The 21050-nt window shown below is 53.8% G+C and overlaps 1 protein-coding gene across 2 annotated transcripts in view; it reads left to right on the forward strand.

Annotated features, from left to right (window-relative positions):
- SYK (spleen associated tyrosine kinase) overlaps positions 1–21050 on the forward strand; it is an 84219-nt gene that overhangs the window by 18640 nt on the left and 44529 nt on the right. For both annotated transcript variants that reach the window (XM_019463753.2, XM_019463752.2), the window contains exons 2-3: positions 14591–15053; positions 17104–17264. In XM_019463753.2, coding sequence (XP_019319298.1) covers positions 14637–15053; positions 17104–17264 — 578 coding nt within the window. In that variant the 5' untranslated portion in view covers positions 14591–14636. The remainder of the gene's footprint in view (positions 1–14590; positions 15054–17103; positions 17265–21050) is intronic.

The raw sequence follows: 21050 nt of genomic DNA on the forward strand, positions 1-21050 counted from the left end.
ATGACCTGAGCTCAAGTTGGATGCTTAACTGACTGAGCCACCCAGGTACCCCTAGGGTAATAATTTTTTAAAACCAAGTTGGATTTGACTATTTTTGTAGATGACATGATTTTGAAACAAATGAACTATTTTACAATATAGTGAAAAATTTATCTAAGTAAATAAAAAAAATTAAATGCACCCAGAACCTTCTCTACAACAGGCTCTTGTCCAGGGAGAAGATCTTGTCACCACTGTGTCCCCATTGAAAAAGAGGGATTCCTCCTACTCCAGTGCCCTCCTGACATCTTATGTCACCTGAAGGACAAAAAAAAAATCACACACCCATGGTTAATGGGGATTAGGCTTCAAGTAAATTACTGGAACAGCAGGCAGGATAGAAAGTGTGGGGCTTGGGAAAAAAGAAGCCACACCACTGGAGAAAACACTTGTGCAGATCACAACCTTATGGCCCTGGCTCAGTGAGAGCCTGAGGGTTAGTGTGCTGTTACGGAATGCTCCCCTTCTTTTTTTAAAAAAAAAATTAAATGTTTATTTATTTTTGAGAGAGAGAGAGAGAGAGAGAGAGAATAAGTGGGGAAGGGCAGAGAGGGGGAGACATGGAATCCAAAGCAGGCTCCAGGCTCTGAGCTGTCAGCACAGAGCCTGACGCTGGGCTCAAAGCCATGAATCAAGAGACCGCGACCTGAGCTGAAGTCAGATGCTCAACTGACTGAGCCCCCCAGGTACCCCAGGAGTGCTCCCCTTCCTTCGTGCCTTGCCTCCAGTGGGGTGTGGTACAACTGTGGATGGCGGGCAGAGGAAAGAACTACAGGACATGCACTCTTCTGAGCAGGAGGGCTCAGGGGAAACCCAAAGGCAATGGGGGACACACAAACAGGGCACAGAAGAATGTGAAGTCTGGCACCTGCAGCTACAGAAATCCTAGGATGGTAATGTAAATCCTCACACTACGAGTCCATTCACCTCAGTTCATATTACCTGATTCAACACGTCTAGGTTTTCAACAACCAAAAAAACAGGTTGTCAAAAAAAAAATCAAAACACTCCAGGTTTCAGCAAAAAAATTACTAGGCATACTAAAAGGGAAGGGAACATACAGTCACCACAACACAGATCCAGAAAACTCACAGAAAGAAAGAAACTAGAGACAGAGAGAAAATCTTGAAAAAAAGCCAGAGAGGGGTGGAGACCCTAAGCACAGAGGAACAGGGGGTGAGAGTTATTTATGGGAGACTTTCTATCATAAACCGTGCAAACCAGAACTGCCCTTTAGAAATATTTTAAATGTTAAAAGAGAAAAAAAACACAAGTGCCAACCTAGAATTTTATATCCAGCTCAAGTATCCTTCAAATGCAAAAGAGAAATAAGGACTTTCTTGGACAAACAAAAGCTAAGAAAATTTGCCACTAGCTGATTGGCCTTACAAAAAAAAATGTAAAAGAAATTTTTCAGACAGAAGGCAAAAGGTATAGATCTGAAAGTTGGATCTGCCCGAAGAATGGAAGAGCATCAGCAAAGGAAAAAATGAAGGTAAAATATAATATTTTCTTATTCTTCATTGATCTAAAAGGCAGGTATTTATTTAAAGTAGTACAAGTAACTGTGTACGGAATGATTCTCACGTGTGAGTGAAACGAATGGTGGTATTGTCACAGATGTTCAGAGGGAAGAACAGGAATGCTGTTAGGAGGTAATTCTACTGAATGTGAAGTGGCATAGTGTCATTTGAAAGTTCGATTTAAAATTTAGGTTTTAAATGTATATTATAAACTCCCGGGCAACACTAAAAATTTTTAAAAGATATGCTGAGAGCATCTACAATGGAATCATGTAAGATGCTTGATTAAAACTGGAGAAAGCAGAAAAAGAGGAGAGTAAAGAGCAAATTCTATGAATAAAAAAGCTACAAACATGTTAGATATCAATCCAATTAAATCAGTAATCGCTTTTAATGCAGATGGTCTAAGTACCCCAGTTAAAGTACAGAGTTTATAAGAGTGGATCAAAAAATGTGACGCACCCGTTGCAAAAACAAAAAACAAACAAAAAAAACTTATCTTAAATGTAGAGACATATGTGCATTAATACTAAAGGAAGGGAGAAAGATAGTCCATGCTAGCACCACTCGAAATAAAGATGGAATAGCTATATTAATTTTCAATAAAACAGGCTTCAGAAAATGGGACCATCAGGGATAAAGAGGGGTGTTACATAACAATAAAGGGATCACTTATCCAAAGAGATAGAACAATTTTAAACATGTATGCACTTAACAAAGGACATCAAAATACACAAGGCAAACACTGATAGCACCGAAAAGAAAATAGGCAAATCCCTTGTTGTAGTTGGAGATCTCCATCACCTTCTGTCAGTAATTGATAGACTAAGTAGGTAGAGAATCAATAACGGTACACGTGACCTGAGCACCACCTTCCACCCTGTTGATCTACTCAACATTCATAAAATATTCAATCCAACAACAGAAAAATACTCATTCTTCTCAAACTCATATGGAACATTCATCAAGATAGAGAGTGTTCTTGGAAAACGTATGGTAACATAAGTTCTTATGTAATGTGTATGAATCAAAAATAATGTGTAATTTATGTGAATATAAAATAATATAAATTGTGTTCTCAGGATACAATGGAATTAACCTAGAAATCAGTAACAGACCTCTGTAAAATCCCCAAATATTTTTAAATTAAACAACAGACTTCTAAATACTTACTGGGTCAAAGCAGAAGTGTAAAGGGAAAAGTAAAAGTGTTTCCCACAGAATAAAAATAAAAATACCCCTTATCAAAATTTGTGGGATGCAGCCAAAATAGTGCTTAGAAGGAAATTTATAGAGGTAAATGCATCTGTTAGATAAAAGGAAGATGTAAAATCAATAACCTGTGCTTCTACCTTGGAAAACTGCAAAATAAAAGAGAAAATAAAGCCTAAAGCAAGAAGGAGAAAGGAAATAATTAAAACAAGAGCAGAAATCCTTGAAATTGAAAACAGGAAAACAATAGAGAAGACACAAATTACCGGTATCAGAAATAAAAGAGACATCATCACTGCTAATTCTCTGCACATCAAAGAGACAATAACCAAATACTGTGGAAGATTCTGTCCTCACAAATGTGGTGGTGTATATGAAATAGGCTAATTCCTGAAAGTTGCACACTCTTTTCAAGTTAAGTCAATAATAAATAGCCTCCTCCCTACCTGAAAAACAAAAAGCACCATGCTCATATGGTTTCATTGATGAAATATATCATACATTTAAGGAGGAAATTATATCAGTTTTCAACAATTTTCTCTTTCAGAAAGTAGAAGCAGAGGGATGGAGATAACAGTAGGACCTGATGTTTAGGTTAACATAGATACAGATGGATATATAGAGAGAAATACTTCAGATGTGTGTACCTACACAGGTTAGGTATACTTATATGTATACTTTCTCTGTCATCTGAGAGGGTCTAGAGACAGTGACATCCTAGTAGCAGTGAGCACACTTTGTGCCCAGATCTTGGTTTCGAATACCACTCTCAATCCCAAGGAAGAGAGAAATGATAGGCTAGGAGTGGAGTAGGTAACATACTAGAGACACCTGTGGTATCTTTAGCACCAGAAATAAGGAAATGTCCCCCAACGAAACAAAAACCACAATGATAGAGCCATTTGAAAAGGACAAAGGCGCCAGCTGGAAGGGTACCCAGTGGCCATGCCAGAACAGTGTGAGCAACAGAATAAAGTAGTTTTGGATACACAACTAAATGAATAAATACAATGGTGGGGAGGGGGGGAATAGGCAAGTCTACCCTGCAGAAGAAGTCCAAACAACTTATGAAGATACTCTGCCCTCAAGGAGGTGGAACATACCTCCCCTCGCCCGAAGTGTGGGCTGCACAGAGTTTCTTCCTTCCAAAAGGAGTGGGATGGAAGCGATGGGGTGGGGGAACAATTTTACAGTGGAGAAACCCAACAGGCACCACTCTTCCAGATGGTAAAGATTAACATTAACGGTGACAGGTGATGTTGAGAGCATGTACCCTCCATCTGATGGGTCAGATGGCACTTTCCCCTGTGGGGTCTCTCTCCCCCAAAACACCCAACTGCTATCTAACCATGGGACAAACATCAGACAACTCAGGTGAGGAACGTTCTACAAACTACCTGAGCAGTATCCCTTGAAACTGTCAAGGTCATTTAAAACAAGGAAGGTCTGAGAACATGTCACAGTCCACAGGTGGCTGAGCAGGCATCAGAACTAAATACAGAGTGGTGTCTTGGGTGGGGTCCTGGCACATAAAAAAAGAAGGCATTAGGTAAAAACAAAGGAAATCCAAAGAAAGGAATGAAGTATGAGCTTTAGTTAACAATAATGTGTCTCTGTTGGTTCACTAGTGAGAGGTGTACCGGAGGCATATGAGATGTTAACAGGAGAAAGGTGGGGTATATGGACACTCTGTACTATCTTTGCGATTTTTCTGTAAATCTCAATACATCCTAAAATTTAAAGTTTATTTCAAAAGTAAAAGAAGGGGCGCCTGGGTGGCTAAGGCAAATTAAGCATCCAGCTCTTGGTTTTGGCTCGGGTCATGATCGCCGGGTTTCGTGGGTTTGGGCCCTGAATCGGGCTCTGCGCTGGCAGCACGGAGCCTGCTTTGGGATTCTCTCTCTCTCTCTGCCTCTGTCTGCCCCTCCCCGCTCGTGCTGTCTGTCTCTCTCAAAGAAACGAACTTAAAACAATTTTTTTTTAATTTAAAAAACAAGTAAAAGAGACGTATAGATATCATCTCTGCGCTCAGGGAGGCAGGCATTCATCCAGTACTCCTGCTCGGATATGAAGTCAGGACTGTGGTCAGCGCTGCGAAAGAAAGGCATGCGGTTTACCTTGAGGGGGATTGGATGGTCTGGGAGCATCTGAGGGTTCTGCACTGAGAGAGCCCAGTGGGAGCGATGGGGGGGCCAGCCGGTCGGTCCTGAGATGAGAGGGTGGATGGCGGTGGACCAACAGCAGAGAAGTGGAGCGCTCAGGTTTTGTTGGAAGGGTGGGCGCGTTTGGAAGGGTGGCCGGTGAAATGCGTAGACTGACTGATGTGTTGCTTCCGGCAACACAGAGAAGAGAGGGTACTGCCCGGACTTCGATTTTTGTCTTTTGCAGCTACGTGGATGGTGTTGCTGGGCTGGAGTTCTGAGACCTGAGCTTGTGGAATCACAGACTCGCTGGGCCCCAGCCCCCACAGCTGTGATTCGGCAAGTCCCAGTGGGGCCTTGACTTTTCCATTTGTATCTCTTTTTGGTGTTTTTCAATTTTTCTTTCTTTTTTTTTTTTTAAATTTATATCGTAGTTCGTTAACAGGGAGTGCAATATTGGTCTCAGGAGTAGATTTCAGGGATTCATCACTTGTATACAACATCAGTGCTCATCACAAGTGCCCTCCTTAGTCCCCATCCCCCATCCAGCCCATCCCCCACCCACCTCCCTCCGTCAACCCTCAGTTTGGTCTCTGTCTTTCAGAGGGCCTCCAAGGGCTGCAGCTCAGGAAGGGCTGGCCTCCAGCCTGGCTCTACCGTGACTACCTGTGTGTCCTTTGGGAGGGCATTGACCTCCGGAGCCCGATGCCAGGTCTGTGAACTTGGGCACCACTACCATTCGTGATGAGGGCAGGTCAGCCGACGCCCCGCGAGCGAGTGCTTATGAGCCTCCCCTTGCTATCCTGCCATCTGGGTCACTGTCCCTCTCACGGCACGAATGGTGCACACCCAGGCTCTTTGCGGCTCAATCGGGTCAATCCTCTGTGGCATGCCGATGCTTTTTGCGCAGAGCTGTCCCTCCTGTAGGTCTGGGGCGCAGTCGGCTTCGGTTAATTTTGCAGACACATCCCTGTGAGTCTCCTGGCCGCACCTAAGTAAACCGTCTACCGACTCCTTCCGGCTCCAGGTGTCGGGACAGGGTGTCTCTCCATGTTGGGTGTTCCGGGAGACAGCACAGCCTTGAGTGTGAAATCCAAAGTCGTGCTCACGACACAGAGGCGTGAGTGCGCAGCAGATACGTGTCGCAACCCGAGACAGGTGGAAAGTTATGTCTCCCGGCGGTGCGCGATGGCCGTCTGCCAGGAGACCTGCGACAGGGCCCAAGGAGAGCTGGCGCCCGCACCCTGACCCTGCACACCGGCCCTGCTGACCTGGAGACTGTATCTGCTCAGCCTTGCCAGCCCCCTGCCGGGAATTGCCATCCTGCTAAGATTCCTCTAGCGTTTCTCTCCTTCGTGGTCCAGCCTTGTAGGAGAATTTGATACTTAAAATAGGTTAGGGTTGGGGGGCGCCTGGATGGCTCAGCTGGTGAAGCATCCAACTTCAGCTCAGGTCATGATCTCATGACTCGTGAGTTCAAGCCCCGCATCGGGCTCTGTGCTGATGGCTCACAGCCTGGAGCCTGCTTCGGATTCTGAGTCTCCCTCCCTCTCTCTGCCCCTCCTCTGCTCGTTCTCTGTATCTTTCTCTCTTTCAAAAATAAGTAAACATTAAAAAAAGAAAAGAAAACAGTGATAGTGATTTTGGGTGTGTACTCAGAAGCACTTGCCGTAGATGTCTTATCCCACGTAAGCGCGTCCCGGTGGGTTGAAATCACGTGGTCCGGGTTCTCCGGCAGCTGCAGGGTCCCTGCAGTCTGTGTGAATGAGGTGTGGGGACAGGAACGTAAGAAAGAGTGTCCAGAAGCTGAAAGCCTCAGCCAGGCCCCTGCGGACAGGACAGGAGAAGCCACGCGTCTGTGGGGTGACCAGGGTCTCCCTGCGCGTCACCTGGGGCGGGACCACGGAAAATCATGGCTGTTTTCCGGCCGGTCCTGCTTCCCTGTGTGGTCTGCCCTGTGGAAAGGCCGGGGACAGCTGCCAGCCACATCCAGGGTGCCTTCGGGCCACGGTAGCTGGGCCGGGACGTTCCGGGACCTGCTGGCTGCAACCCCACCCTCTCCCTCCTCAGGAGAGCAGGGCGGGACTTGACCCGGTGACACCTTGGATGTCATCCTGTGTTGACGGATTCTTGGCTAAGCGCCAGCTCACCTGTGAACAAGGAAGCATCCTCATGCAGGAGCCCCGCCCGTGAGGCGCACGTCTGCGTGTGCCCGGAGCCCCCGCGGACAGGCCGCAGGGGTAGCCCTTGCTCCCCGGGGAAGGTGGAGCGGGTTTTCTGGGCCCGGGCATCGGCAGGCTCGGCACAGGATTCTGACAGTCCTCTGCGGCTCCCTTTCTCTTTCTCCCTCTCAAGATAAATACATACACCTTCAGTGATTTCTGTTTTGACGTTAAATCGCTTGAGGTGGGCTGGTCGCTTAGTTGCAACCACGAATGTCGAGAGTTAACCTGTATGTTGACATGAGGGGCTAATAGCTGCGATTTGTGCGGCCACGTCAGCGGAGAAGCATCAGACGGCCCAGAGCGAGGTTCTCTTGTGGGGCCCGAGAAGCCGGGTGCTGGCTGAGCCACGTCGGCCTCTCCCTGATGGGCCATTAGTGGCTTCCAGCTCTGGACGCGTGGCCAGAGAACTCTGGTTTGAAGGTCTGGATGATATTTTCCACTGTTGACACTTCTCCTCGCCTGTGGACATTAGCAAAAAGTCACTCTGTCCAGCCAGCCTTAGACTTACGTTTTATTTCTGAAACACGTGCCTCTATTCTAAGAAATGTGCTTTCCTGCAAACCCAGATCAGGGAATGCTTGGCAGAGATCGCTCTGTGTGGTTCAGTCTCGGACGAGCAGCGGTGTGGCCGGACGGCAGGCCCCGGGGAGGCTGGGGACAGCGCTGCGGGGCAGTCTCGCCGAGGGCGGGCTAGTGGACACAGGGCTGACTCGGGCCAGGAGCCACGGCGTCTATGTCCACGAGTCGCCTTCCACGTGGCCAGATCCTGCACGCAGAAGGCACCGCCCACGGCTCCCTGCAGACCCGCCAAGGGTGGTCGTCTGTGGGGACTTCGGGGGCGGCCCCGCTGTGCCCACCCCAGCCTGGCCGTCTCTTGTGACTAATCGGCCAGCCCCTGCCCAGTCCCCAGGAAGCCCTGTTGTCCCTGAAGGCTGGACTCTTTCCTCTTATGCAAATTCACCGAACTGTGAGGTTGTTCCCTTTACTCAAGCCCCACACTTAATTCTCTCAGCTTGAAGCCACAGAGGAAATTCCCAGGCAAATCTCTATCACGGCTGCTTTGCATCGAGGCGGCCGTGTGCCTCTGAGTGTGATACGCCAGGGTCATTTGTTACTTTTCTGCATCTTTCTGATTTTGTTCCCCTCTGTGGCGGGGCTATAGCAGAAATTGTCCGCAAATGTCTCCCCAGAGCGCCGTTAATCGCTGCCGCTGTCGCCTCCGTCCATATGATATGGGGAGGCTCTGGGGCCCAGTGACGCGAAACCCACCCCCTCAGCACGCTAAGTGCTGTTGGAGATGTTCTCTGCAGGAAGTGGAAGGAGACGCACCCTGTGGTCGAGGGTTCAGCACCTGTAGGAGCCACGGCTCAGTGGGTCTTAAGAAAAGCAGACGTCCTGAAGCACTTGTCTGGGCTTCTGACACCCAGGACAGATGGGGCTTAAGAAAAACAGAGGTACAGAGACACAGGCCACCTCTTCTGTTCCTACGCCAAGGCTCAAAGCTCTGAAATGAACATGGGTTTAGGGAACAAGAATAACAAGTTTAAGAACATAGACTTTTGTTTGAGAGATAGAGAGAGAGGGAGGGAGAGAGAATGAACAGGGGAGGGATGGAGAGAGAAGGACAGACGATCCAAAGCAGGCTCTGCACTGCCAGCACAGAGCCCGATGCAGGGCTCGAACTCACAAGCCGTGAGATCATGACCTGAGCCAAAGTTGGACACTCAACCACCTGAGCCACCCAGGCGCCCCTGAGAACATAGTCTTATCCCAAGGCCACACTGTGCATCTCTGGCCACAAGGATGGGCCTTTGCAGTGGAGGTGAGGAGGGAGAGATCCCGTAGCCAGTCCTCATTTTTCACAGACTCCACGTTGGTAATTCGCCTCCTCGCTGGAACCTAGTTGCAGCCCCCAGCCTACTCTCTCCGTGTCTGTGTGGTCATTTGTGGGCGCGTGCAGGGCGGTGAAAGATGGGAGGTCCAGACACCCCGTTCCCAGCTGAGGCTTGATAAGGCGACGCCTTGCCTCCTTGTCTGGCCTCACGCTCCACACGAGGGTCCTTCTTGTGGTCTGTGCAGGGCCATGTTTTTGCGTTTCTTTGTGCTTCTGGTTGGTGATTGTGCCGGGAACGGCCCAAGCTTAGCGCCGCGGTGCTGAGTCATGTGCCGAAGTGCCAACAAGCTAGGTCCCTGGTCCCTTTGTGTGGTTCCCCCGCGTGTGTCGATCCCCGTGCTGGCAGCCTCCGAGCTGGCCACACTTTGAAGAGGGTCTTGGGGGAAGTGGAATCGCGCGGGCAAAGTGACCAGGAGGGCGGATGCCCTGGAAGTAACATCAAGGGCGCGAGGACGGTGAACCGGGAGCGGAGCCGTGAGCGAGCACTGGACGGGCATCTGGGGGAGCAGGACCGGAAGTATTCTGGGTGTCCTGCGGGCAGACGGGGGTTCCGGGCTGCAGGAGGAGAGGGAGGGGGTCCGCTGAGAGACCCTGTTCTAGCAGACCCGTCCAGAGAGCAAAGCGGCAGCTGCACGTGGGGAGTCTGCGTTGTGCACAGCATGCGTTCCCCGCGGAAACTCCAAACAGAAGAGACGAGCACGTTCCCGTTTAACAGGCATTTTGGGAGCCCCCGGGAAGGCACAGGGTGTTAGGGGTGCAGGTCAACACTTCCAGATCTTGGAGCTCCCGTGTGAGGGCAGGAAGAGCTGGTTGGTGGTGCATGTGATGAAAGAAACAAACCCTTCATGGGATAAAGATGAATGGGGTGTGTCATCAGCACAGACCTCTCGGAGGAGGTGACGTGGGCCAAGAAGACCAGCCAGGGGGACGTGCAGCAGCCGGGGACAGGAAAGGCCCCGGCACTTCAGGACAGGGCGGCGTGGCCCGACGTGGCGAGCACGGGTGCAAGGGGGCAAGATGAGGAGAGGCTCGGGCCAAACCAGGGAAGAGTTTGGGATGTGACGGGGGACAGGGAGATGGCTTGCCGACATCAGAGCAGACCAGGAGCAGGGCAGGTCGGGGGAGACCCATCGATGTGCGTGGGAGGCGGTGGCTGCCACCAGGGTGGTCTGGGGAGATGGTGAGAAGCCGTGGCTTTGAGATGTATGGAAAGGAAAGCTGATGGGAGCTCCCTGGAGACCTAGCCCCGCCTGGTGCACGGAGCTCACTGCTTCCTTACGGGACGGACGCACCCGAGAGCGAGCACGCCATCTTCTGGATCAATGTAGGTCAGTGCACCATGACAGGGAGGGGTCTGGACACTCTAGGGTGTCGTCCTCAGCAGCTGCTTAGGGTCGGTGTCATTTCCCCAGTAGGACGGGACGCACCCCAAGTCCCCTCGGGGGCACGTGAAGGTTGGTCGCCTGTCGGACACTTGGGAGGACACGTCAGGTGAGCAGTTCAGGTCAGGAGCTGGAGGGACACAGGTGGCCATGACGGCGGCAGGGGGTGGGGAGGAGGCTGTGCAGGGAGAGATGCGGTTGGAGACCCAGCTCCGGCCCTGGGTTGCAGATTAATAAGCAGATAAGGAGCCATGGCATCAGGGGTCAGCAAAGAATATAGAGACCGACCCCCTGAAGTCGAGGCACTGGGCCCGGTCCAGTGCTGCCTGAAGCTCAAGCCAGAGAGGGCGGGGCGGTGGGGTGACCTTGGGTTTGGCCACGTGGCGACGTTAGCAAGGGCGTGGGAGTACAGGCCAGGCCGAGGACGTCGGCAGGAGAGCAGAGGACGGCGCGGGGGTTTGGACAGAGAAGAGAGGGGCACAGCCACCCACCGACCTCCCAGCCACTCCTGGCGCGTACATGTTACCCGTGTGTATGCCCATGAGCTTTCGAAGACAAAACGAGATCGCTCTGCACTCACTATCTTGAAATCTGCTCATATTAATCAACCAGTATTTCTGGCCACCTGCCTTGTGCCTGGAACAGTTCCAGACACCCAGATGGGGCCGTGAACACCGGTCTCCACCTCGGTCCCAAAGCCAGCACACTGGTGTGGGGACGAAACAGGGATCACCCTCAGCGGGAAGTCATGGTGTGTTGACTGAGCCTTGCCTGTGCAGATGAGCCATGGGTGGGAGGGAGAGGGATTGTCATCTATGCAGATGAGCCATGGGTGGGGGGAGGGATTGTCCCCTGTGCAGATGAGCCATGGGGGAGGAGGGATTGTCCCCTGTGCAGATGAGCCATGGGTGGGAGGGAGAGGGATTGTCCCCTGTGCAGATGAGCCATGGGTGGGAGGGAGAGGGATTGTCCCCTGTGCAGATGAGCCATGGGTGGGAGGGAGAGGGATTGTCATCTATGCAGATGAGCCATGGGTCGGGGAGGGGGGGGGAAAGGATTGTCACCTGTGCAGATGAGCCATGGGGGGGGGGGAGGGATTGTCACCTGTGCAGATGAGCCATGGGGCAGTGGAGGGATTGTCACCTGTGCAGATGAGCCATTGTGGGGGGGAGGGATTGTCACCTGTGCAGATGAGCCATGGTGGGGGAGGGATTGTCCCCTGTGCAGATGAACCATAGGGGGCAGGAATTAATCAGCAAAGGGGGAGGTGCTGCCCCAGGCATCACAAAATAGGATTTCGTGTCATGAAACATTTTTCTATTATGAAATGCACGTTGAACCCGTGTCATAAATTGGCCCCAGAGGAGCAAGTGATGCTGTTGTGTTTTGAGAAGCTGGCCACACAACACCTTGAAGCCTCACCTCCCTGGAAGGTACCTGCGCACGTGCTCAGGCCGAGGTCGGGGGGCTTAGGGGGTCCGGTGTGGGCCTCCCAAAGGCCCTCTTTGTTTCTCAGTTTTGAGCTTTTGAATAAAGTGGTTTTGCACGTGTAGAGAAAGAACTGGGAACATTGAACTAGCAAGCATTAGGTAGCATTTCTTTTTTTTTTTTTTAATGTTTATTTATTTTTGAGACAGAGAGAGACAGAGCATGAACGGGGAAGGGGCAGAAAGAGAGGGAGACACAGAATTGGAAGCAGGCTCCAGGCTCTGAGCCATCAGCCCAGAGCCCGACGCGGGGCTCGAACTCACGAACCACAAGATCGTGACCTGAGCTGAAGTCGGACGCTTAACCGACTGAGCCACCCAGGCGCCCCATTAGGTAGTGTTTCTAGGCACTGTTGAGAAAACTATCCTGATGGGCGTTAAACACAGTTTGAGCTACAGACTTTCCCTGGGGTCGGAAGAAAAGGCAGATTTAGCCTGGAAGCAGGTGCTGGGTGGTGGGGAGGGGGGGCTGTGTCGATGGGCACACGGGGGATGGTGCACGGCGGGAAGTCACCGCGGGTACCTGGTTCGGTGGCGGGAGCAGCCCGGATGAGGGCCGAGTGAAGACGCACAGCCTTTGGGGTTTGCCAAGTGAGCCAGAGCTGGTGTCCGAAAAGCAGGGCCGAGAACAGCCGTGTGGCCGTGAGCTCATGGGGACGATGGCTGGAGCCAGGCAGCCTGTGTTGTGCACAGGAGGTTGGAGATCAGGAGAAGGCCCTGGGTGGGTGGTGGGGACGCAGGAACAGGGCATCACAGACACTGTTCGTTCCGCAAATTAAATAGTCCGAGAATGTGCCCTAAGCTGTCCTTGCACGAGCCATCTCTGCTGTCGGAACCCCGCACCACCACCACTGGCCAAATGCGTCGACCCTGAGGTCCCCAGGCAGGGTCCCCTATGGCAAATCACACCCCCAGAAAAAGGCTGCTCAGCCCAGGGGGCGGGGGATGGGGACTGCTAACGCTGAGCACAGCCAGGCCTCCAGGCCACCCCCTCTGCCCCTGAACGCTGAAAGGAGCCACCTGCTGGGAGATGAATGTGTAGGACCCTCCCCTGGGGGATGGGCCAGCAGGTGCCTTGCCCCGTCCTGTCTTGTTCTGATTCCTTCCAAGGGCCCTACATGCGAGAGAGCCAGCACCCATGTCCAAAGCAACAAATGACAAATTTTGAAAATGGTTGTTATGTTGTTGGGATTTAGGTAAATTACAAAGTGTTTGTTCACATTTAAAGTATGGTGCTTGAGGGGCGCCTGGGGGCTCAGTCGGTTGAGCGTCCGACTCCGGCTCAGGTCATGATCTCACGGTTTGTGAGTTCGAGCCCCCCGGCTATATGTAGGCTATATGTAACAAAGCAAACTGTGGACGAAGAAAAACTGATCATTAACAGTCCAGTGCTGACGAGGAAGCCAGAAGACTATTTAATCCTTAAATTATAATAAAACTGATGTCTTTTGCGGGGCTCACTCAGGAGATTGGGCAACATCGCCTGGAGAAAATCGTTCCCTCCGTCAGGCATGTATTCTTTTTTTTTTTTTAAGTTTATTTATTTTGTGGGGAGGGGCAGCAAGAGTGAGAGAGAGGATCCCAAGCAGGCTCTGCGCTGTTAGCACAGAGCTCGACGTGGGGCTTGAACCCACAAGCCGTGAGGTCATAACCCGAGCCGAAACCAAGAGTCAGGGGCTCTGCCCAACCGACTGAGCCCCCCAGGCACCCCAGGCAGTTATTCTGATGTTTTATCGCGACGTGTAGGAAAACCCATGGTGGAGATGCTGTCTCCCATCATCGTGTGTGTGTGTGTGTGTGTGTGTGTGTGTGAGACTGTCTACACCTGAGTGCAACGTGCAGGGGCACGCGCTTTCCTCCCCAGATGTACGGACGGGGTCACCTAGATAATTCTCCATGAGTGACAGGCCCTTTTGGTTAAAATACACACTGCTTTGGGTATCTGGGGATTGGCAACGCGTAGACCCTTCTCTTCTCCAGCATCCACTCCATTCCTGAAGTGCGTGTGTCTGCTCAGTGCCGTCTTGGTGACAGATGTCCTCGTCGAATGTGGAACCCGCACTGTTTCTTTAGTATCCTGGATTCTTTAGTGCCTGGATGTGGTCTGGAGAAGGACAGGGAGGGGACAGCGTGGCGTCCGAGGCCAGGGGCCCTGACAGGTTGTCTGTCTTCATGCCCCAGGGCAGCGGCTGGCCCTCCCCCTGCCCAGGCCGAAGGCCCGTGAGCCGAGGTGCCTGCGGCCTTGGTGCTACGTGTGTGAATGTGGCTGCTCCTTCAGCCGTCTGGTGTCCGTCTACCAGACGAGACGCAGTAGACCCAGCACCCAGGTCTGCGTTGCACCGCGTGACCGTCATGACTGTCCCCGTCTGGAGAGGGTGCCGGGCCGGGCACCTGCGGGCCGTTGGGCCAGCGCCTGAGCCGTCTTGCAACGAGACTTCCCGTTGCAACGTGTCCTTAGACTTCTCTGTCCCGACCGGAAGAGGAAGTTAATGGGGTCACCTTTGTCCCGTGCTGTGTTTTGGGGCTCGGCGCCGAGAGGGCACCTTTGGAAGGAGGAGCCCCAGGCTCCTGGAGGGAAGAGCTCTTGGCCCCATCGGGAGGGCCTGGCCCGGGCTCCAGAGGGTCCGTGGTTCCGCGACCGTCCTTGCCGCTCGCGTCCTGACCGATGTCCTGTCTTCTCTTGCCAGGAGGACCCCCGCGTGCGCCCGCGGCCCGTGGCGGGGAGGCGCCGGCATGGCGGGAGGCGTGGCGGCCGACAGCGCCAACCACCTGCCCTTCTTCTTTGGCAACATCACCCGGGAGGAGGCGGAGGACTACCTGGTGCAGGGGGGCATGAGCGACGGGCTGTACCTGCTGCGCCAGAGCCGCAATTACCTGGGCGGCTTCGCGCTGTCCGTGGCGCACGGGAGGAAGGCGCACCACTACACCATCGAGCGCGAGCTCAACGGCACGTACGCCATCGCGGGCGGCAGGGCTCACGGCAGCCCCGCCGAGCTGTGCCACTACCACTCCCAGGAGTGCGACGGCCTCGTCTGCCTCCTCAAGAAGCCCTTCCACCGGCCGCCCGGCGTGCAGCCCAAGACCGGCCCGTTCGAGGACCTGAAGGAGAGCCTCATCCGGGAGTACGTGAGGCAGACCTGGAACCTGCAGGTGAGCGCCCGCGCCCGGCCGCTGGGGGACAGCGCCCCTCCTCGGGGGGCACCCCGCCTGCCGGCGATGCCGGTCGCCGGTCACCGGCTCCCTCGGGGCCCCTCCAGACGGTCGCCGCGGCGTCAGCCGTGTGCGCGGACCTGACGGGGTCGCTCTGCGCACACGGATGGGCTCCCGATTTTACGGCTCCGGGGGCTCCGTCGCAGAACGTTCCGGACGAGCAGAGCCGGAGCTCCAGCAGCCCGGGCTTGGCCCCTGACGCCGGCTCCCACGCCCCGCAATTTACGTCCCCGGTGCCCTGGGGACGGGCACGTAATCTGCCAGTGACGTGCCCCTGCCCATCTTTCTCAGCCTCTAGGCGGGTGACCCTGAGCTCGTTGGTGTGGCCGCAGGGAAGGGTGCATGTGTTCAATTCACACATATCGGCAAATTGTCATCCGGAAAGGCCCCAGGGGCTGGGACCGCCGAGTCCCAGCCTCACTGTCAACAGCACCCGATGTCAGGAGCCACCGGGCTGGTTGACGGTCTCCTGCTCGGCCCCGTGCGTTCGGCCCTTTCTCTCTCGTTCCCCGGATGTGCGCGTCCTGCATTGGGGGTGCCGTCCCCTGCACACGGACGTGTGCGGCACAGCCTTTCTGAGGGTCGTGTGCAGTGACTGCTTTCTGCCCTTGAATACAACCTGCGCCAAAGTCACCTTGCACACAGGGAGCAGTACTCTGTGTGTGGTCGTTGTCATGAGCGTGGAGTGGACGTGCCCCAGGCCATCTGATTTACTTGTTTTTTTTTTGCAAAGTCAGATGCAGCAGATCTGTGGACTGGTCACTCAGGCACAGTAACACGAACCTTGTCAGACGTACGTTTCTAGGGTTTTGACCAACACCCCGCACCGTGTGGGTCCCACCCCAATCAGGGTCTCCTGCCCCTCCCCCGGCCGGCCCCCAGCAGCCCCTCACCAGCCATCTGTCCCACAGTGTAGCCTTTTCCAGAATATCACGTGTGAGGGGACTCACGCAGCCGGTACCCTTTCGGGCCGCCTTCTTCCTGCACCCAGACCTCGACTGGTGGTGTTTGGGACGCCGCTGTGGGATGCACCCTGTCACACAGAGCTGCTGCTTCTCAGGCCATCTGTGCAGTCTGACCCACTTTGCATCTCAGCTCCCGCCTATCTTCCCGCCTCCCTTCCACCCCCTAGTTTGGGTTCATTATATATTTTTTTATTTTTTTAATGTTTGTTTATTTTTGAGAGAGAGAGAGAGAGTGAGCAGGGGAAGGGCAAAGAGAGAGAGAGAGGGAGACACAGAATCGGAAGTAGGCTCTAGGCTCCGAGCTATCAGCACAGAGCCCCACTCGGGGCTCGAACTCACGGACTGCTAGATCCCGACCTGAGCCCAAGGCAGACGCTTAACCGACTGAGCCACCCAGGTGCCCCTGGGTTCATTATATTTTTATTTTTACTTTTTCTGGTCTTCTTTCTAACTTCCAATAATCTACGCCGGGGTCTTCATTTACGGCTGTGGAGAAACCTCTCCCCTGCCCACTGAGCACGGTGGGGAAGGGAACCCACCCAGCCGTCGGCCCCCTCCCGTTTTTATTTTCCACGTTGTCATGGTCCTTTCCTCCACGCCCTGTGGCCACATGTCCTGCAGGTACAGACAGAGAGTGAGAGCTCAGAGGAGACAGGAAAACCACGTCTCCCTTGTGGTTCACATCCCAGGGCTTCTGAGGTGTCGGGCAGGGCCGGGCTGTGACGCAGAACCACAGGGTCAGTGCTGGGCTGTGATCCATGAAGGGCAGGAGGCCTGTCCTCTGCACCTCACGGATGATGCCGGACGGTTTCTGAAGCCCCATCCGGCTTTAAAAGGCCAGGCTCTAAAATCTGCATTGTCACTTACATACTTGAAGGTATTTAAATCCTACACAAGGATCTTACTGGTTTTATGTGGCAAATGAACGAATGACCACGTCAGGACTTAAGACGGATCGGAAATGATCTCTGCGACTTTTACACGTTTTTACTCAGTACCTCTCTGCCCCCTTTTCCTCGCGGCAGGGCCAGGCTCTGGAGCAGGCCATTATCAGCCAGAAACCACAGCTGGAGAAGCTGATCGCCACCACGGCCCACGAGAAAATGCCCTGGTTCCACGGCAAAATCTCACGGGTCGAATCGGAGCAGATTGTCCTGATCGGATCCAAGACAAATGGAAAATTTTTGTAAGTACGGTCTTCTTCCCTGTCACCTCCTACCGACGGGCCCGCTTGGACTGTTGGGGTAACTTGGCTTCCCCCTTCCTGGAGCCCACGTGGCTCCGGGGAGGGCTCACACACCATCACAGGGCACCACCCACACGGCCCGCTGTGAAGACGTTCCCAGACAGAGATGCCGCTCGTAACCCAGCGTTTGTCACCCAGTCCAAGCCCAAAGTGAACAGTCTTCTCGGGCACAGGGGTACGTGAGTTAGAGAAATGGTATCAGCCACAGAGCTTGCTTTACGTGCCAGGATAGGGCGCGCGACGATCGTGGGCATCCATCTGAAATAAAAACACTGTGTTTGTTCACTCAGTGCCCCAAGGTCTCAGACTTGACTTCTCTCTTTCCTTGGAACTACATGGCGCCACTGAGGCAGATAATCGAAGAGAATTCTGCCTTGTTTGAACGGTTTCCTTGTTAACCTTAGCGATCGATGGGCCTCAATACCCGGGATCCTGGAGACTCAGGCCACCTTGGGGCGGGGTCAGGGGTCAAGGACAGCACCGCGCTGTCTTGGGCAGGTGTCAGCCTTATTCCCAGAGGAGCTATGGCCGGGGACGTGCCCACCTGTTTGTCACTGCTCAGGTGCTAAGCAGGTGCCTCAGGGGACAGTCATTCGGTCTCACCTTGGACCCTTACAGATGGCACTTGGCCCCGTGGTCAGGCACGTGTACTCACTCACACCCAGGTGACTTTTAACTGTTCCTAGAACTAGGAGTGTTTTTGCTGAGTATACATCTATTAAGAATTTTTTATTCAGATTTTACTATAACAGCTCTTATTTGAAAAACGATCTTAAACGCAAAACTCTTCTTTGAAAAGTGATTCTGAAAACAAGAGCGGGGTAGCCCAGGTCGGCACGCAGCGGGTGCTGGAATGCTGATTTAGCAGCCTCCGTAGCAGCCTCCAGCAGAAATCGTGTGCGGGAGATATTTGTTCCTCGGGTGGCCCCTGTCAGCTCATTTCCCCCTGAGGTTTGGACTTTTACCGTCTTCTTCGGAATCATTTCCAGCACAAATGTCACGGGCCTGCGTGAAGTCAGCCCCGAGTGGTGTAATCCAAAGAGTGAGCGAGGCCTCTCTCCTCGAGGGTCCAGCACCTGATCCCAGGCTCGCTGGAAAACAGCTGTGGTCAGAGACGGCGGCCTGCTCCCCGCTCAGACGAGGGGCCCCGCCCTGGGACAGCCGAGGGCCCAGCCAGCTGCCGGTCCCTTCCCCAGGGGTCTTCTCCTGCCTCGTCCAGGTTTTCCTATAGAATGTCTTTCCTGCTGCTTTCCAGTCATTTCAGTTGACTTACTGCCTGCGAACCAGCATTCACTAGAATCCGTAGCTGTGGAGGCACTGAATGCCGACGCCACTCGGCATGTTAGACAGAGGAGTGAGCACGCCACCGTCTGCCTCCCGAGCCACACATCTCAGTGGGAGAAACAGGCACCGAACCGTAGAACAGGAGCCGTGGAACAGGTGGCTGTGCAGAAGGAAAGGGACAGAGCACGCGTGTGGATGCCCTGGGCGGGTGGACGTGTGCCGCAGGGCCGGGCCTGGGAGGACTGGCGGGCGCTAGAAGGGGGGCGCTGTCCACCTTCAGGAGGGTGTCAGGGCGGGTTCAGCTCAGGTTCGGTGGGACCCGTCTGGCTGGGTGTAGAAAAGAGACCATGCAGAGATGCAGGAGTACGGACACTCAGAGGCCACACTGTGTGGTTCGTGTGTGCTTGAACCCAAGTGCGGTGTTCGTTATTCTCCAGACGTCAGGGCTTTTGCGTTCTGGTGCCTGAACGCAGGAACCGTGTGGATGCTTGTTGGACACAGGGACGTGGGTGCTGGTGCGTGGCCCCGTCCCGTGGCTCTGTGCTGTGCTCTGTGCACCCTGGTCAGGGCCGGGGCTCTGTGTCTCTTCTGTGCACACGTGCCCTTCTTGTGAGCACGGTTCCTCTGTGTCCGCTGGGGACCATGGCACGTGTTTCCGTGAGTCGGAAGGCGGGATTTCAGGATGAACACTGCCGCGTCCATCACCCTTCTGTTCCCCCGATGTTTACGGTTCCTTGTCCGGCCTCGTCTTGCTGCCGGACTTGCCCCACGCGGGGCTGGCCATCTGGCTCTGCATTGCTGCTGTCCTACACGGGTCTGTTCCCAGCCCTTCTAGGACACGGTCTGGCTCCAGTCAGCGGCCTGCCGGGTGCTTCCCACACCCCCACCCCCTCCGCACGGCCTCGCTCAGGGCACTTGTTTCCTTCATGACCCCGTCTTTGACCCCAAGGCCAGCCTGCCCTCCCTGGGACCTCCCGGCGGCACCTGGCAGAATTGACAAGAGTCTAAGAGGCTCTCAGATCCAGAAACAGAACGTAATTTTTGTGGCTCTTAATAATGGGCGTCATGAACTTGATTTAAGATAAGTTGGCGCGTGTCAGTGTGCTGTGTGTAATGCCTAGCGCTTGGTAGGAGAATAGTAAATACAGATCTCCTCTACTTATGATGGGGTTATGTCCCGATAAACGCTTCGTAGGTGGAAAATATAGTAAGTCGAAAATGCATTTAATATACCTACGCTACTGAACAGACACCATAGCTGGGCCTCGCCCGCCGTGGGCGCACTCAGAACACATAACGTGAACATACCGCTGGGCTAAGTCATCGACCGAAGCCGATCTGATAGTCAAGTGTTGACAGTCTGGTGTGGTCTCTGGAGCACTGGGCCGAAAGGGACACACAGAACCTATCGACGCTGTCAGTGTTGAACGCCTCGTTCGCCATCTTGACGGCATGGATGCCTGGGGGCCGTGGCGCCCTCCCCAGCATCACAGAGAGAACCCTGCCTCACATCCCCAGCCCGAGAAGAGATGCACCTTCAAACTCTGAAGTATGGTTTCTACCGGGTTAGTGTCACTCTGTGTCCATCGTAAAGCTGAAAACTCACAAGTGGAACCATCGCGACTTGGGGACTGCGCGTACAAGCTGATTTTGAGTCTTGAACGGCCACAGGCAGCAGGGGCCAAGGGGCACCTGTGGGAAATCCCGAGTGCTTGCAGTTTCCGCTTAAGTAATAACATGGAGAGTCAAATGGGGAAGTGAGAGAGTTCATTCTAGAACCTCCGATTTACATGACGGTTCGACGTGGCCAGACCCCTCTCCTGGGAAAACACATGCCCTGTGCCACCCCTAGAAAACACGGAGGAAGAGGCAGAAGTGTTTCGAAAAGGCCTACGTGAGGTTGTGAATCTTTGCCATGACGGTTTAAGATGCAGAAGTTAAATCCCGGGAACTGCTAACCACCAAGAGAGGCCGTATCTGGGGGACACTGGCCAACTCAGATCCAGTTTTCTCTCCTCACGAATGACAGTGGGAAGTCCATTTGTGGGGGCAGAATACTTGAGCCAGAAGGAACCTCACTGCCATGAGTGTGAGTCCTTGGTTTTCAAAGGGGGACTGAGGCACGAGGGAGCCTACCCCAGGTGGTCAGGCGAGTGGGAGTTGAGAGCGAGGCTCCAGGGTCCTGATGGCTCTGGGCTGAGAGTCCAAGGACCCCACCACCAGCAGCTGAGTCCTAACCCCGCACTCTCCGTGCAAGGCGTGGCTCCAGGGCGCATCCACGGGAAATGTCAGCCTTTCCCCTGTCCCGTGTCCTGTCCACACAGCCTACCCGGGACCACGTGGGTCTCGAGGGTGGACCATGATGGGATTGGTGCCCTTTTAGGAAAAGAGACTGGAGTTCTCTGTGCATGCACACATAAGGGCAAGGCCATGTGAGCACCC

Source organism: Panthera pardus, unplaced genomic scaffold (assembly GCF_024362965.1).
Source record: "Panthera pardus isolate Hobbes unplaced genomic scaffold, ASM2436296v1 HiC_scaffold_20, whole genome shotgun sequence".
Taxonomy (NCBI): domain Eukaryota; kingdom Metazoa; phylum Chordata; class Mammalia; order Carnivora; family Felidae; genus Panthera; species Panthera pardus.